At 39.7% G+C, this 19490-nt stretch overlaps 1 protein-coding gene across 3 annotated transcripts in view; it reads right to left on the minus strand.

The window, feature by feature from the left end:
• Window positions 1-9340: 9340 nt before the first annotated feature.
• Window positions 9341-19490, minus strand: part of ctdspla (CTD (carboxy-terminal domain, RNA polymerase II, polypeptide A) small phosphatase-like a) — a 262478-nt gene continuing 252328 nt past the window's right edge. For all 3 annotated transcript variants that reach the window (XM_048552121.2, XM_048552105.2, XM_048552113.2), the window contains one exon: window positions 9341-16016. In XM_048552121.2, the coding sequence (XP_048408078.1) occupies window positions 15891-16016 (126 nt within the window). In that variant the 3' untranslated portion in view covers window positions 9341-15890. The remainder of the gene's footprint in view (window positions 16017-19490) is intronic.

Here is a 19490-nt window from a genome sequence, read left to right on the forward strand (position 1 = left end):
TCAGACGTTTCGTCACCATTCTAGGTAACATCATCAGTGAGCCTCCAACGAAGCTTCGTCGGAGGCTCACTGATGATGTTACCTAGAATGGTGACGAAACGTCTGAAAACCTTCCAGCTCAGTGAGCAAACTCACATCCAGAACCTCAACCTGAGCTACAAATCTTCTCAAAACTCGCTAGCACCTATATTCCGCATGCAGATGGCCTCAAGGCCCTCCACTTCTTTCTGTCCTGTAGGCCTGACCAGTCCCCCTCCACTGACACCCTCATTTGCCTAGCCGAACTCGTCCTCACCCTCAACTTCTCTTTCGATTCCTCCCACAAATCTTCTCAAAATTCTCTTCAGCTGCTCCTTTACCCACCTTCCATCATCACCTCCCCCACTCTGAAATAAATAGAGTCCCCTTACCTTCGATAACAAAGTGTGAAGCTGGATGAACACAGCAGGCCAAGCAGCATCTCAGGAGCACAAAAGCTGACGTTTCAGGCCTAGACCCTTCATAAGGGTCTCGGCCCGAAACATCAGCTTTTGTGATCCTGAGATGCTGCTTGGCCTGCTGTGTTCATCCAGCTTCACACTTTGTTATCTTGGATTCTCCAGCATCTGCAGTCCCCATTATCTCTGATACAATGTCCCCTTACCCTCTCCCATTTCTGAAGAAGGGTCCAGACCCAAAACATCAGCTTTTCTGCTCCTCTGACGCTGCTTAGCCTGCAGTGTTCATCTAGTTCTACACCTTGTTACCTCAGATTCTCCAGCATCTGTAGTTCCTACTATCTCAGTAGGCTTCAGTAACATGGAGAGACAGGAGAAGTTGGCTTGTTCTCAACGGAGCAGAAGAACTGAGGAAATTTGATAGAAGTGTTCAGAATCATGTAAGTTTTAATACAGAAATGGAAAGAAATGTTCACTGGTTGAAGGATCGGTAACCAGGGGACACAGAGGTATGTAGCCAAAAAAAAAGGCTGCACAAGGAAACGATTATTACACATCACAACACAAGTTGCAATGTCATGGAATGCACTGCCTGAAAAGGAAACAGATATAATAAAAGCTTCAGACAAGAACTGGATCCATGTTTATAAAGCCTATTAGAAAATAAGTATATTGAAGATAATTCTTTCAACTAACCAGCAGGAATATGGGCTGAATATTCTCTTTCTGTGCTGTAACATTCTATAAACAACTTATTTTTATGCAGCATCTTTAACATGCTAAAACTATCAAAAACTGCTCTCAGGAATGATCATTCAATAACATTTGACTCCAGGACAGGATTGACTGCCACGAGGGATCATAGTTTTAAGGTGTTAGAAGGAAGGTATAGAGGAGATGTCAGAGGGAGGTTCTTCACCCAGAGAGTTGTGAGCGCATAAAATAGTTTGCCAGTGGTAGGCGTGGAAGCAGAGTCATTAGTGACATTTAAGCAAATGCTGGACATGCACATGGACAGCAGTGAATTGAGGGGGATGTAGGTTAGGTTCTTTTATTTTTGGATTAGGATTATTCCACGGCACAACATCGTGGGCCGAAGGGCCTGTACTGTGCTGTACTTTTCTATGTTCTATAAAGAGCAAAATCGCAAAAGATATACAGAGGTGGCAGAAAGTAAGAGCAGCAGTAGGTCATTTGGCCCTTCCAGCCTGCAATGCTATTCAATATGTTCATGGCTGACCATTCCATTTAATAACGTTACTGTTTTTCCCCATAACCTTTGATCCAAGTCCTATATCCTTCTTGAAATCATATAAAGGTTTTGTTTCAACTGCATTCTGTGGTAGCGAATTCCACAGGCTCACCACTCTCTAGGTGAAGAAATCTTTGTTTATTCTAGTCCTAAATAGCTTAACCATCTTTGAACTGTGACCCTCTTGTTAGATGATATAATATAGCAGCAGAATTAGACCATTCAACACAACAAGTCTGCTCTGCCATTCTATCATGGCTAATATGTTTCTCAACCCCATTGTCCTGCCTTCTCCCCCTAACCCTCGATCCCCTTAGCAATAAAAGAACCTATCTCTGTCTTAAATACACTCAATGACTTTGCCTCCATTGCCTTCTGCGGCAATGAGTTCCAAAGATTCACTATCATCCTCATCTCAGTTCTAAAAGTCATCCCCTTCACCCTGAAGTTGTACCCCAGGTTCAAGTTCTGGTCTCTCCTGCCTTCAGGAACACCCTTCCTATTTAGTCCTGTTAGAATTTTATAGGTTTCTATGAGATCACCCTTCGTTCTTCCAGTAAATATCCAAACAGATTCCAATCTCATACATCAGTCCCAACATCCCAAAAATTCATCTGATAAACCTTTGCTGTACTTCCTCAATAGCAACAGTAGACTTCCTCAGAGTACTGCCAAGCAGTTTTCTATTTCAACGCATTATTCTCCAGTCAATCCCATGCACTTTAATTTTACACATTAATCTCTTCTGTGGGCCTCTTGTTGAACGTCCAAATAAACTACAACCATTGGCCCCCATGATCAACTCTACGAGTTTCTTCCTCAATGCATCCCAGTAGATTTATCAAACATGATTTCTCAAATGTAAATCCATTCTGAATGTCTCTGTATCTGTCACTGTTTTCCTACTGCTCTGCTATTTATAATTCTTTAGTATTTTCCTCACTACACTGACCGCAGGCTGACTAGTCTATAATAAGAACAAATTGGTGGAGAAGCTTAGCAGTTCTGGCAGCATCTGTGGGGAGAAAGCAGAGTTAATGTTGAGTTTGGTGATTCTTCATCACAACCTAGTCACCACACTTGAAATGTTAACTCTCCCCATAGATGCTGTCAGACCTGCTGATTTTCTCCAGCAATTTCTTGTGTTTTGGATGTCCAGCATCTGCAGTTCTGTGTTTTAGGACTAGTTTATAATTCATGATTTTCTTTCTGCCTCCTTTCTTAAGTATAGGATGTACAATAGTATCCCTCTAATCTGTAGGAACTATTACAGGGTCTTTAGAATCTTGGAAGAGGACTACGAATGCATCCACGATTTCTAGAGCCACTCCCACATGTACTATGTGAAAGGATCTGATTTAGGGCCCAGGCAACTGAAGGCATAGACAGCAATGACACTGAAGATGAAAATCAGGCCAGAATTAAAAGAAAACAGAAATTTCAGAGAACTGCAAGTCAATCACGAATGTTGGATTCTTAAGGGACCAATGACTCAAGTTTGACATTGGAAATTGCTTACCTCATCTGCTGTATTCAAGATACTTCTTACATTGGCCTAAACTGCTTTCTACCCAGAGAAGGGTCAAGGCCTTATTGCTACATTGAGAATATGCCTAACTCAAGGGAGGCGATGGCCCAGTGGTATTATCACTGGACTGTTAATCCAAAGACTGAGATAATGTTCTGGGGACTTGGGTTCGACTCTCACCATGGCAGATGATGGAATTTGAATTCAATAACAAAAAAATTTGAAATTAAGAATCTAATGATGACCATGTATCCATTCTCAATTGTCAGGGGAAAAACCCATCTGATTCTCTAGTGTCCTTTAGGGAAGGAAACTGCCTTCCTTACCTGGTCTGGCCTACACCTGACTTCAGACCCACAGCAATGTGGTTGACTCTGAACTGCCCTCTGGGCAATAAATGCTGCCTAGCCAGCAACACACTCATCCCATTAATGGAAAAAAAAACTTGGAAACTCAAAAGGAGAACGTTCTAGCCCTCATCTCCAGTATGATATAACAAAACTTACCTGTTTAGTGGTTTCTCAGGTATCCCTTTCATAGTCTTCAACTAATAGAGAACTGTATGAAATGGAAAAATTCAATTACTGCCCCACTTCTTTACACATTTTCTTACTTCAAGTGTTTAACATACTGACCATTACACAGTTTGTATGATAATCAGTAAAATTAAAAGCAAACATTCTGCTTTGTGTATTGGAATAAAACTATATGAGCTACTTCAGCTTTACACTAAAACTGACCTTTGAGGATACTGGAGAGAGATAATGGGAACTGCAGATGCTGGAGAATCTGAGATAACAAAGTGTGAAGCTGGATGAACACAACAGGCCAAACAGCATCTTAGGGGCACAAAAGCTGATGTTTCCAGCTTAGACCCTTCATCAGAATGTTAGCTTTTGTGCTCCTATGATGCTGTTTGGCCTGCTGTGTTCATCCAGCTCCACACTTTGTTACCTTTGAGTATACCGTACTGCTTCTAAAATATTTTGAGTTTACAAACCAGTTTAAAACATGTTTTTGAATTTTCCAGTACAACACTAAGCAGATTCCGTCCCCACCAAATAAAACTCCATTTCTTGCTTTATTCAATGACTAATTTTATTCTGATAAGACTAAAACACAGGGACAGAAGTAGGTCATTGAGCCCAATGAGTCTGCCTGCTTTTTTAAAATATTTATTCATGGGATGAAGGGATTATTGGCTCGGCCAGCATTTCCACATCGCTTTGGGTCTGGACTCTCACGTAGGCCAGAACAGGTGAGGATGGTAGTTTCCTTCCATAAATAATTTTAGAATGAGGTTTTCCTAAAAGTTGACAATTGTTTCAATCATTATTAGACTCTTAATTTCAGATTTTTATTGAATTCAAATGCCACCAACTGCCATGGCAGGATTAAAACCTGGGGCCCCAGAAAATTACCTGGGTCTCCAGATTAACTGTCCAGCAATAATACCATCAGGCCATTGCCTCCCCTCAATGAGATAATGATAATCTTCAATTCCACTTTCCTGCCTTTCTTTTGCTTGATACCCATATTGTTCATCTCTGCCTTGAATGTAATGATCCAGTCTTGACAGCCATCTATAAAGAGTTCCAAACATAACCTGCCCTCAGAGAAGGAATTCCTCACCTCTATCTGAAATGTGTGAGCCTTATTCTGAGATCATGCTCTCTGGTTCTAGATTCTCTCAGAAAGGAGAACAACTTTCTGCATTTACCTTGTCAAGTCCACTAAGAATCTTTTATGTTTAAGGTCACCTCTCATTCTACTTAAGTTCAATGAGTATAGACCTAAACTACTCAATCTCTCCTCAGAAGACAGTCCCTCCATACCACTATCAGCCCTTTGTACGTTCTTTGGACTGACCCAAATGCCAGTATATCCTTTCTGTAGATAAGGGGCCCAAATTGTTCACATTATTTCAGCTATGGTCTGACTAGTGCCTTGTTTAGTTTTAGCCCTATTTTATACTCCATCCTTCTTGCTTTCTTTCTTATCTGTTGAACTTGGTCACTGTTTATTTGTAATTCATGCATGAGGACTCCCAAATTCCTCTGTTGTGTAGCTTTCGGTGGTCTTTCTCCAGTTAAATAATATTCAGCTCCTTTATGCTACCTGCCAAAGTGCATAACCTCACATTTTTCCATATTATATGCTACCTGCCCAGTTTTATTGCCTGCTCAATTAATCTGTCTACATCTCTGCAGACTGTGTGCAAGATTCCGAGGGGCAATTTTTTTTAAACAGAGAAGGAAGAGTCCGGAACATGCTGCCAGGAGTAATGATGGAGGCAGATAAGATAGGGACGTTTAACAGATTTTTAGATAAGCACATGCATATGCAAGAAATGGAGGGATATGGACCAAGGGCAGGCAGAAGCTATTACTTTAATTTGAAGTCGTCAGGTGCACCATCGAGGCTGATTTGTTCTAATTCTTGTCACTTGCCTTCTCACTTATTTTTGTGTCATTCACAAACTTTGCTATAGCATTTTCACTTTGCTCATTCAAGTCATTAATCATTCAAGTCATTAATATATATGCTAAATAATTGTGGCTCCAGCACTGCACTAGTCACAGATTGCTATCCTGAAAATGCACCCCAAATCTGTTTTCTATTAGTTAACCAATCCTCACACACCAGGGCATCGCTACAGGATTGTAGCAGCACTCCAAGAGGGTTTCAACTCCACAGTAAAGATGTTGACAAAAGACAGGAGAATCTGCTGTTCTTAACCAGTTTGGTCTACAAGTGACTCCAGACCCATGACAATGGAGTTAACTCTTAACTGCCCTTTGAAATGGCCAAGTAAGCCACTCGATTCATAGCATTTTGGGCTTGGGTAACAAACATTGGCTTTTCCAGTTACACCCACATTGTATAAAAGAAAAACCCGACAGGTTAGCTTCAGAACCTTCTGGACTCCAGTGATTTTAGCAACTTTAGATCTACTTATTTCAGACAACAACCACTGATAATAGTTTTATTGACATTTACAGCTCCCTTAAATGTACTGTTTCTTGTCCCGTTTTATCTCCTTTTTGCCTTGTTTGTTTTTGTGATTTGAACATTCCAAATTCAATACTTATGAGATGTTTTGTTTCTTCCTCCCCTTCCCTGTATCAGTAGTAGTGGCATTGTTAACATGATCCAGTTCTAATGAAAGGTTATTAATCTGAAATGTTAATTGTTTCACCCTTCAGTAGCTGGCTGATCTACTAAGCATCGCAGATTTCCAGCATCTGGGGCGGTTTTCCAAGGGATGAAGGCTAATGTTGGTGCAGACATTAACACAGACTGTTTGGGGCGAACAAATATTTCTGTCTTACTTTTATGTAATCAGAATTACAATATAGCACTCTTTCAAAGGGTAAATTATAAAATTCATTGGATGTGGTTGCCTCATAAATGGAAAAGAGATTGAGCAGAGAAATAGATTTCTCAGTTATATTGGATATTTTTTCCCACTTCCATCCCTATCCTCTCTCAAAACTGTTGAACTTTGTTGTGTCTCACAGAAACTGGATAGTCTTCAATTCTTGCCAAGGAAGCCATTCTTAATTTATAAATACATTCACTGCAAAGACCAATTATGCTCCTTGTTATTCACATACTACAGCACCACTCACTATAGATTGAGCAGAGAGCCTAACTGTTTTTGTTCTTTCTCTGGCCTGAGTGTTGAGTTTGAGTACCCTTTGCTGCTTCTTTAATATGTACCATTTCAATTCTTTTGCAAAAGATTTCAGAATATATGAGTCTTGAAATCCTTGAGGTGTAAGCATAGTTCTACTTATATACAATTCAAGAGATAAAAGATATGAAATTAAGTTTTTCTAAGCTTCAAGAAGATGGCCACATCCAGCCATGTTTCAGTCAGCTCCTGGTCTCTCACCACACATATTCTTATTTGTAAACTGAATTCCACATTCTACTATTAAGCATTAACTAGGTTTGATGGCTCCTTGTTGGGCACAGTCATAAAAAAAATCAAGTGTTAACAGAAACTTTAAGAACTCCTGTTTCAGATTGCTACTCCTTGAGCAATTAGTGATTTCTTCTTTAGCAGCACAGCACTTTCCCACAATATAACACCTTGATCCACCAATTTACTGCCTTTCTACACTCTGGCCCACAATATCTGTCCTTTTAGATCTCAAATACTAGGCATTCTCACTTCTCTTTAATTTTGGATTGGTCTAATCAGATGTGTTCCTGGACACTTCACCACATGACCTGTTATCTTAATTGCCCCAAACATCAGTTATCCCAATGTCTTCCCAAGGCCACTCAAAAAGGGAATACCAAATAGATAATGCCTCACTTAACAGTTAACCAGTCTTTAGTTGCCCCATCTCAGATTTAATTTCAATATAACAGGTAAACGATAGAGTTTAAAGATTGCTTTTATTTAAAATACTTTTGTAAAATGTCCCTATGATTTTTCTTCTAGTTTTTGCTCGCAGTGTCCTGAAGGTCAGTCTTCAAATCCTGGAGACTCCAGGACAATCCTGGAGCGCTGGCAACCCTGCGACCTAGCTAGTCACTTCTTTGGTCTCATCCATAATCACATTGCCTCACTCTTCCTCCAATTCCCACTCACTACTTGATTTCCTCCTTAAAAAAAAAGAGACAGATCACCAAGTTGAATGCACAAGTACAAGGGCTCAGCAATGTGTTGAAGGGTCAACATGCATTACTTGATAGGATGCAACTTCAGTCTCCTAAAACACTCAGACCTGTCAACCATGTCTACAAAAACATACAGGTCCTTTTTTTCCTTAAATAAACACAGGCACAAGAGCAAAAAGTAGGTTCTGGGCCTCAGTTGACAGTACTAGGTCAATACTTGCCATTATTCTTTGGGAAGAATGCATGTCAAGGGATCAGACAGGTGCAGGGATTTATCAGAATTATGCAGGGATATGTTCAGTTGGGATTGAAAAAAAATCACTTTGGGTCTATTTGAGGAAACTGGGGAACCTGGTGTTGTGTCCCCATAGACTGAAGATGATTAAGGGGAGACTGATAAAGGCATTCAATATCATGAAAGCCTTTGATACATACATAAGGTGAAACAGTTTCTGACAGTAGTTGGGTCAGTAACCAGAAAGGCACAGATTTAGTGTAATTGACAGAAGAAGCAAAGAGGAAGTGATAATACATTTTCTGATGCATTGAGTTGCAATCTTAAATGTGCTGCCTGGAAGAAGTTCAATTACTCTCAAAAAAAGGAGCTGGATAAGTATTTGGAAGGAAAATGTACATTTTTGGGGAAAGGGAAGGTGGAGTAGGACACCGCAGATAGCGCTTTCAAAGAACAGGCATCCCGAGATAACAGCATTTTTTTTGCTATATTTTTCTACAAATCGTCTATGATTTTAAGCCACCAAGGCTGAGTCTGGGCTACCTTCAAGCCAAGTTTGGCACATTTTACTAATTGTTTCACACGTTACCATCACAACTATTAAGCACAAATATTCACTATGTGAATTATTCAATTAACAGTAAGCTTAAACTGAATCAACTAAATCAGTAAAGGATACTATAGTACACCCTGACCCATGCTGAGGAATGACTAACAATTAGTAGTTCTGACTTCCACAACTGGACTTTTCCTTGACAATTACAGTGACTTTAAAATTAGGACAATAACTTTTTAAATAAACTTAAGTGTAGCTAATTTCATGCCTATTTAAGAGAAGTGGCATCACTGCCAAATTTAATGTTATTTTCACCCAAGGTTTAGATACAAAGTGACAACTCCAGCTGTGTGAATGACACAAAGATTTATTTTTCTTGTAACTGCCATGTCGTCTTCTTGCGTGGGTTGTGCTTTTTTTCAGTTCTCCCATTGAATATCTTCCCCATTTACACACCCCATTAAAATTTAGTTTCAGAGTCCCGGATTCATCTTCTACCTCTAATAAAAGAAATCCTCAAAAAAATTGCCTCCTTCAGCCAAGGCTGATACCAGGCCTCAGGAATTCAGCAGCCATTGAATCTCTGCCCAGCAGTCTCACGAACCAGCCTGAAAATTGCCATGTAACAACGGGAGGAGGAAAAATCCCTATGAAGTCATAGCACTTTGAAGTAGAAAGCAAGTTAGCTTTTAATAGATTTACTCATTAAAACAAATTTACTTCTCAAAAAGCTTCAACAATTACTTCTATAGTTACACTGGTAAATGCAACAGGACTCCCTGGCCAGTGAGCCAGGAATAACTGGTGCATGATAGAAAAATACTTGCTGTACGACATTTGTTTAAAAGTTTATTTTATTGGTGAAAGTAAAGAAACAGATTATTCAATAACCGACAGTAACAACCATTTCTGTTTCTTTTCCTCTTAAACTTTATAGTGTTTCTCAAGTATTGCTGATCAAAGTGGAAAAGTGCCACCAACTGTGGAACTACATTAAAACTATGAAAAACAAGCAAGGTCCCTCCTATCCTACCTTCTCCCCTCTCTGTCTGGTTTTTTTTTGGACAGTCTGGAGTAGGCAGGGAAACGGAAAGGTAATTAAGAGAGGTTGAAGGATGCAGAGAGGGAAGACCTACCCTTCCCAGCCTCAACAGCTTGTTTTGCATAGTTTCCCTTACTCTATTTCCTTTCTCCCTCCTTCCCCACCCCACTTTTCCCCAAGCAACCATTTAAAAGGCAAACATCCTTTGGAGCACCTTTAGAATCAGAGGCACAGAATAGACCATTTACAAACACCAGTTTTAGAACAGTCGAGAGTTTTTACAGAATTAAAGATAAATGGAATGCTCAATTTTGTTTTCGGACTGGGATTATGTTTCCTGCATAATCCTCTGCACTTTGAGAAAACAACATTTAGTCCATATCACCGTACAGAGTTTATACAACTTGTGTGAGAACAGAAATTATGTTGAACATTCATTTACTAGAGTTTAAGGCAAGTGGTTAATTTGTTTGCCATGTTTTTAAAAAGAAAAATGGAAAGACTGTACAAACCATTGGTTTGAGCTGAACACGATTACATTAAAAAGGAGTTGTACATAATCTGCACTCTTTAAAAAAAGTAATGTTTAGCTAACTAAACCGAGTATGTGCCTCTTACATTGATTCATAGGATGGATACACAGCACATAACAAACACACATTCTCTCACTCAGGGTACTATGGCCATAGTATTCTATCTCCCTCATCCGGCTCCCCCTCACTTCACTGAAATCAGCCAACATCATTGTAAATCTGCACCTTTTATTGCCATCATACAGTCACAGTACTGATGCTTCAGAGGAAAAACAATACAATGACCCTGTAGGTTCGTTTTTGTAGTCCCTTAAGATTACAAAGGCATGCTCAAACTCTCTCATACACAGTCCAACACACACAGCAGCATGAGAAATGTTGGGAAGTTTGTTTTGATTGCAATACTACATGTGAGTAAGTCACAGAGGTAAGAAGATTTTGAAACCATATTAGTTTCTTTAACCAGTGCGAGTTACTACTTAAATGAAAGAAGATTAGATTAAATCATATGGAGTGGTTTGAAAATTACCATTCCATAATGCTAAAAGCTTGATTAACACGGAAATGTTTGAAGCTTGGAAGGTACAGTGCGTGTTTCAAAGCAGAAAGCTAATTCAATTTCCATTCTTACTATGTTGTGGTGCATGGAAAGGTGCTTGAGAGGAAAAAGGACAAATGCAGATTATATTAACAAGTTACAGTACTCTGCTGTGGAACAGAAAATATTTGCAACAGGGTTTAAAAGATAACATTTTAAAACCTTTTTTTTGAAAAGGAAAGGGGCACTTGCAGGTACCACATTTAGAGGTTTTAAAGCACACAAAAAAGCTTCTTAAAAAATAATTGTAGAGCAATTCTGCAGGGCCTGGCCTGTCCTTCAAAACGATTATGCCGCAATTTGGGGGGAAATCGTTAACATTTTTAAAATGGTAGACACACAGTCATGAAGAATAGTTTTAAACAATCTTGGGTCAAACTCTTAATGTGCGTGAGCAGCATCTACTGAAATAGAAATGAGCCTAAAACAAGAGAGAATAAAAAGCAATGACTACATCTGACCTATAGGATCAATCAGGCTCATTATTGCAAGAGCAGTTTCATAGTAAATATTCCTAGATACATAATAAACAAGTCCAAAAAAAAGTTAATTCCCCTTAGGAAAATTAAGAAAATATGGATAATGCAAACTGCTTTCTGATGAACAAAAGGCGAGTGAACTTGTGGTTTCATTTGTTCAATAAACTTTCCCCTCACAGATGTCTGGAACAATAGATGGCCATCCACACTTGGCACTGATTACTGAAAGCTAATTACCTCAATGCCACAGACTGATCCTGGGTTTTATCCTATTCAACTCCATCAACTGCAACTCAGATATACAGCAAGCAAATTCTTAACGTCATGGTCCATTCTTGTTCTTCTCAATTAGCTATTCTCCCTCATATTTACCAAATTGTATTCAAATATTTAATTCCTTTTGTTACTTCCTCACTAGGTGTGTCTGCTGTATCTTCGTTGGGTTAAAGTCTCACACATAACCAGTTGCCTGGTCACTATCCCAAACAAATGGGTGTGAACATCAACGATGATGACTAATAAGCTATTTCCAGTAATACAGAGCAACGAAGATGACATCAACCTTGGGCATACCAGCTGAAGGATGATGAAATTTGGGTGTTCTCTCCCTATCTCCCAAAAATAATGTAGGCAGACCCAGAATACCCCAACGCTTCACACGAGTAATGCAGAAGTCAGCCAAAACTTCTCCAAGTTCTTCTTTAAAGAGTCAGTCAGAACTCTAGGTAATCCTAGGAAAGCACATGACAAACCCTAGTGGGGCAAACAAAGACTCAACAGGTTTGACAATATTCTTCGTTTTCTCTCATTTGCTGAAAATATTAACTAGTTCAAAATAAATGGAACAGAAGATTGCTGAAGGACCAAAGGAACAGCACACAAACTGGATTTAACTGTTCACAGGCCAATCTTGGACATGGTGGGGCTTGCAATGAGGAGCAGTCAGCCTGCAGATCTATCAGATGTACAAGCAACAAAAAGCAGAATGAAACCCCCAGAGTACAGGAAGCTTATGTTGTAAAAATGAGGAAATTTTGATAGGAGTGCATCAGAAGAAACTGTTACCATTGCCAAGGAGAATGGTAAGTGGACAGTGTAGATTTACAGTAATTCACAAAAAGAGTTTGAGGGGGAGGAGTTTTTACTTAATTATGCAGTATTATTATGATCTATAAAGTGCTGTCTGTAAAGGTGTGGAGACACATTTGATAACAACTTTCGGAAGAGAATAGATAAATAAACCAGACGATAAATTTAGAAGAATATGTGGAACAGCAGGGAACAGGTCTAAGTAGATACATCTTAAGTCTTGGCAAGAGAGTCCAAACAGACTTACATGCTGTATGAATTTGTAATCTTTGTTATTCTAAAATACCAGAAGCAGTTCAGTGTCATCAGTAATTAAAAACTACAAAACAACAAAACAAATGCACGGACAGATCTTCAAGTAATTCACACATTTTGAGGGAGGATTCAAACTGGAACGTTTCCCACTCACTGTTGAGTTGGATTTGCTTCGACAACCCATGAACTGGTTATAAGCCAAGTTATTTCTTGTTTGCCCCAACAATACTCTGCAGCACCAACCATTATCTGGACATTGTAGATTTCCAACATAAGTACGGCTGTGCTGTGGCACTTGGTAAACAAAAATACCTAAATGCACTTCACACTGGGGTTTGACTGGTTCAATGATGGAAGATTTTGCCCATCCAGTTAAGATTCGAGTGGGGTCCAGTGGGTGACCAAACATCCCCTAACCTACTTTATTAGGTTGTATTTTGACACAAACTCAAAACCAGTGCCAATAACAAGAATACAAATTCCTCTTAGCAATGTAAAAATGTGAAATTAAAACAGCTGTATTCAAGAATTTAACTTACCAAAGAAACATGAAACTGGCAACAGTTGGTATTCTCTCCTAACAAATTTACTAAAATAATTATGTTATTGATAGCAATTTTTGCTTCCTTAAGAGTTTCACATGCAAATTGCTTCAATGCTACCACCCAAGTGAGAAATTTAGAAGTGATCATTCACTTCACAGACTACACACCATTTGTTGTTTTCAATCTTCTCCGGCCAAAGACAACACTAGCTGTTATTCCGCAAGGTTCTCCTACCTTACTCAAAGTGGCCTTTCTTCTTGTAACCTCCCTGATTTTGAGTGTACTGGCCAGCCTATACCAGTATTATTGTCCAACTCTATCCTGTCCTCTCGCCTATCCCACATCCATTTCCAGAGAAAGTCATTGGGTAGTAAATTTGATTTTGTTTTTCCTCCTCCATCCTGCCCCCATTGCTCTTCCCTAGAACTACCATCAGTTCAACAAATAAAATCAATACAATAGAGCCACCATCTTTGTGCTGGACCAATAAGATAGATAGCAGGATACCCTTTACTGGCAAACAAGCAAGCAAATGGCCAAGGACAAAAAAACTGGCCAAATAGAAAAAAGGTTAGCTCTGTTGGAAGTTCATTGACCCAAAACATCACTGTTTTTCTCCAGAGATGCTGCCTTAACTACTGAGTCTGTATGTGACTTGAGTGTGAAAGCTATGCTCAATCCTGACTTAACATTTCATTTTTGTGCTAACATCATCTCCAGTCACTAACACTACTGGCAAAAGTCACATTTACCAACAATGTGGACAACTTGGGCTTTGGCCATTCTGAGTATGCATACGGACACATGCTCAGCATCTGTCGGAGACTAACATAAAGAAGAAATGTCACTGTTCCCTAATGAAAACCCAAGATGTTTTTCTTCCTCAAGGTGACAATAGTGGCCTGCTGCCAGAGAACTACCTTTAAAGAGAAATCAGAATTGAAACAGGTAGTATAAGAAGTATAAAGGGATAATAAAATAACTTTGAAAATTTAGTTGAATACCTTTGCCCATCGACATGCTGCATCAGTACTCACTGACTGTGGAGTGAGACACCCAGTTTTCGAATAAGACCCCCAACATCCAGTGAAAGACAGTGAGAGAAAGGAAGCCACTTAGTAAGATTTAGGATCAGACAAAGCATTTGAGGTAACAAAAGATAGACAGACACATTCACAATATAAATCCAAGCGTATCACTGTTGCCATTTGTGATGAATTGAGATAGCAGATAAAGTTTGAAATAAACAGTAACATTATTTGCAAAGATTGCATCTTAAATGCCCCAAAACTTCCACCGTTCTACGCAGTTCACGTGTGATACCTTCTCTCCCTTACCCCACCTTTTCTGCTCACTCTGTCTCTGCGCCCGCTTCCCTTCACTACACCTACCACCAATGTCTGTGGTGTGGTCAGACAACTCTTTATGCACAGAACATGCTGGCAGAAACCCATCAGCAAAATCCAAGGAGAGACTCATCCAACACCACTCCCTGAAACTTGTTGCAGTGCTGATAGCATGGATGCTGAAGTGGATGAATTCAGTTAAATTGACACTCCAGCTACAGACACAGTACCCCCATCGAGTTTCAGCTTTTTGGCATTCTATTTAAATTACAAGGCAGGGAACAAGATGGCATACAGCATGTGGTGGGAGAAAGAAAATAAAAAGTATCCATCACAGTATCTGACAGCACCATGTCATTTCCCCAGAGTACCTGGTGGATCTGATAATAATTCCAGCTTGCAATCCTTGTCAAGTCAGACTGCAGTGGCTGTTTTTTTTAAGTGACATTGGTAACCCTAAGCTATCTCTATATTTAAAATAGTAATTTTTAAAAATCATAATTCGGTGCCCATTAACTATTGTTAAGCCAATTGATATAAAATTTAAAAGTTTAATGACTCTGGAGACTTATACCCAGCACTTATAATTCAACGTGTTCAGCATAAATAACAGTGCTCATAAAGATTTTTTGTTTTAAAACATACAGTCATTAAAAGATAAAAGATCTCTGGAATATGCAGTGTACAAAAAAATTAATTTTGCTTTTTTTCTCATCTAAAATTATCAACTTTTTTTCTTCAAAAAGGCACTTCATTCTGCAAAAGTGAGATCACAGAATCAGGTCAGCTACTGTAGGTCAGCCTGACTGTCTGCATAGCACAACCAAAAAAAAGGTTAACAAAGGAGGGAACAAAATACTTAAAATATCACAGAACTGCCCAAATACTTGTTTTTTGGTAGGTAGAGAGAAGGAAAAGTTTTCTACTCAAACTGTAGTCCGTAACAAATTTTCCATTTTGTTTTTCCACGTCTGTGATTTACTCTGATAGTTCTTCCTTTTAAATGAAGTCTGGTCATGTGCGACTTTCTGACATCAGGCTTTGAGAAGCTCAATGGACGTCAATCACCTTGTCCATAACGAGTTAACAGCAGGAACCAGCTGACATGCTTCTTGTCTGATGATACCTCCCTTCTGCTCCTCCTCCAGAAGTTGAAGTTTCGATCCAAACACAGGTACACAAGGCAGGGGAAACTGAAGGAAGCTTTCCTTTCGTTACAAAAAACAGAAACACAAAGCTGCGAAGGAGGAGGGATGGGGATGTGGCATGGGTGTAGATTGGGAAAGTGAAGGGGGAGGGATAAAAATCGGGCAAGAACAACGTAAGAATCTGCCAAGACGACATGCCCGGAGCACAATCGCTACCTGCCGCGGAGGTTCTGCAGCATACTGTAAATATCCTCTTCTTTACTCAGTCCTTCAAAGAATGGAATCAGATCAAACAACTCCGTGTCCGACATGTCATCAAACCAGGACTGCACAGGCACCTATTTTAACAAGAAACGTGGACACATTTTGTTAGCAAACGGTGAAGTCTACAAGATGGAAAACTTTGACAAGGCTGTGCAGAGGCAGAGTTTTTTAAAAAAAACAGACTAGTTTTTGAGACGTGAGAGACAATGGCAAAAGCAGCATTCATTGCCGATTATTAACTGCCCTTTAAGGCAGTAGTGAGATCTATTTGTATGGTGAAAACACGACCACGATCCATCAACAGTAAAGAACTCGGTAAGGTACAACCAATGCAGAGTAACGTTTTGAGATTTGGAGGAGAGACTGGAGGTGATGGTGCTGCTCTAGTCTTTCCAGGTGGAGGAGAAATATGGTGCGTAGACCTGTGCCCCTGCTCCAATGTGGCTCTATAGACACCTGTTCAAGAATCCTAACATGCCAGCTGAACTTCTATCTTACCCCCACCCAAAACAACCTACTTTCCAACAGATATCACCAAATGACATGTAGGAACTTCTCTTTAGTCCCTCAATCCTAGAATGTCAAGACCAAAAGCAGAATCTGGACTGCCTAACTCCTACTTGATGAACTGAATCTGCACAGGCCAACAAGTGCGAACAGAATGGCTCACTTATAAATAGCATGGAGGCACCTTGAGAGAAGCCTTTAAATAAAATTATCAATAAAAACGTCAGGGCTACAAGTTATGCACACTGTATAAAGCTTTACTTAGACTGCACCTGAGTTGTGTTCTCAGTTCTGGACACCACACCTTACCCAGTGGCCTTGGAGCTAATGATATTCAGAAATACATACTGCATAAACTAGGCTGGTATTCCCTTGATTTTAGGAAATTAGGGGGATTTAACTGCTTAAGAGAATCAAAAGAAATAGACAGATAGAATTAAAATACAGGTCAACAACGATCTTCTGAAGAGACAGAACAGCCTGAAAGAGCTGAATGGCCAACTCTTACTACTATGTTTCTAATGCATCCAGAATTCTTCCAAACCAGAGCTTGTTTTTAACACACTAAAACAGGCTCTGCTTTCTTGAACTTAACACAGTGGTCTGATTTCCTAAGACCACGAAGGACTGATGCTCCAAAACCTTTTTATTTTAAATAAATGTGTTAGACTATCACCTGGTGTCATGTGACTTTTGACACCAGCATTTCCACACCAGGGCAGGAGGAAGCCATTCTGCCCACATGTCTGCATTAGCCCTCTAAGTGCTACATATTTGTGCCATTATTGCCTTTTCCCACACACCTAAGGTCCACTAAAAACCTCTTTATTTCCTTTATTCAACTAACAAATTGCCTGCACAGGCAACTTTGTGCAGCAACAGATTTAGTTTTGATGCATTTAAGTAGTGAGATCTATATTGTTCTCTGCTGAGCTCTGGCAAAGAGGGTCGTAAGCAGGGCTGAATACAACTGGCACAATTCGAGGCAAAACAAGATATTTATTCGCACAGAAATTCAGCAGGTCTGGCAGCATTTGTGGAGAGAAAGCAGTGTTAATGTTTCAAGTCCAGTGAGCCTTCTTCACTGTTAAATTCAAGATTGTTATGGAAAAGGACAGAAAGGGCCTGAATCAAAGTTCTAAATGGGGGAAGGCTGATTTCAATGAGTTCAAATATGATGTGGCCAGAGTAATCTGGGAGGACATACTTTCAGGTAAATCTAAATCAAAGCAGTGGAACACATTCAAGGAGGAAACAGAGAAAGTGCAGGGTCAACATGTTTCAATAAAGACAAAGGATGGGATCAACAGATCCAACAAACCCTGGATGTCAAGGGACACACAGGATTGAATGATTAAAAAGCTTATAGCAAACAGAGGGCTCAAAACTGCAGAAGCCTTAGAGGAGTACAGAATGTGCAAGGGGAAATTTAAGAACAAAATTAAGACAGCAAGAAGTAGCAAAAGGAATAACGGCAGATAAAATAAAAGGAAAAGCCTAAGTTATCTTAAAAGACTATTAGTGATAACTAGGGAAACAGTATGGTCCATTAAGGACAGCAATACAATTCATGGAGCCAGAAAATATGGATGGGGTCCTAAATGAATACTTTGTGTCAGTGTTCACTCATGAGAGGGATGATGTGGGTACAGAAAGTAGGGAGCGGACTCTAACATTTGTAATGCAGGCTTGGACGACCGAAGGGCCTGTTCCTGTGCTTTAATTTTCTTTGTTCTCGACAGGTTGGTAAGATGTGTGAGTAAGCAAGTACACAGTATTTCTTTTCATCATAGCCAAGGCAGAAAATGCAAGAAGAGAGGGAGGTCATGCTGGAACTATATAAATTAGTAGTTAGACCACAGTGAGAGTATTGTGTACAGTTAAGGGTCAAAATAATTTTTAAAAACGATAGTTCTTTGAGATTTTCAGGGACAATCTTGGTTCTCAGGGACTCCTCTTTGATTCTCACAAACTCCTTTATTAGGTTGATGCAGTCAGAGAGTAACATCATCTTTTACACTGGCATTGAGATGCAGCATTTGGACTTACACAAAAGCAGCATTAGAATTTATCGGTATCCTCAATAATGATCACTGCTCCATTAAAGTTAAAGCCACAACACTCAAGGAAAGCATCAATTTCCTAGACACCACAGTATTCAAGTTGGTATAAGAAAACAGGTAGAAGTTAGCACTAGAACTTTTTTTTTGAAAAATATAAGCAAGCACACACTTCTATACACAACAAGTCATCATTCTTATGTTCTTATAGTCTTACTATACAACATCTTCTGCAAACTGATAAAGTCATAGTGAATGCATTAGGTCGCATATGCACAAAAGTTAGAAGATTGTAACTGGGTAGTGAGTGCTGTTGCTGCATGTATCTCTAATTGCACTTAACAAATGATCCAGCAACAATCCCAAACTTTTACCATCCTTTGCGCATAGAAGTATTTCTTACTTTCATTCCCGAAAGACCTGCTTTCAAATTTTCAGATTATGCTCACTAGTCCTACACACTAATTGATCATTTACTCACTAAATTTCCTTCATCACAACAGTGAACACATCTACGAAGTATTCATTGAATCTAATGGCTTTAGAAAGACCCAAGGTCATAAAAAGCATCTTAAAAATATACAGAGATAGTAGGAACTGCCGATGCTGGAGAAACAGAAACCCCTTGTCCTCACGTACCACCCGACCAACCTCCAAATCCAACGCATCATCCTCCGACATTTCCGCCATCTGCAATCTGACCCCACCAAAAACATTTTTCCCTCCCCACCCTTATGTGCTTTCTAGAGGGACCACTCTCTCTGTGACTCCCTTGTCCGCTCTACACTCCCCTCCAGCCCCACCACCTTTCCCTGCAACCAAAGCAAGTGTACACCTGCCCCTATACCTCCTCTCTCACCCCAATCTCAGGCCTGAGGAAAACTTTTCACATCAAACAGATGTTCACCTGCACAACTGTCAATGTTACATACTATATCCGCTGTTCCCGTTGTGGCCTCCTCTACATTGGGGAAACCAAAT

Source organism: Stegostoma tigrinum, chromosome 2 (assembly GCF_030684315.1).
Source record: "Stegostoma tigrinum isolate sSteTig4 chromosome 2, sSteTig4.hap1, whole genome shotgun sequence".
NCBI classification, from domain to species: Eukaryota; Metazoa; Chordata; class Chondrichthyes; order Orectolobiformes; family Stegostomatidae; genus Stegostoma; species Stegostoma tigrinum.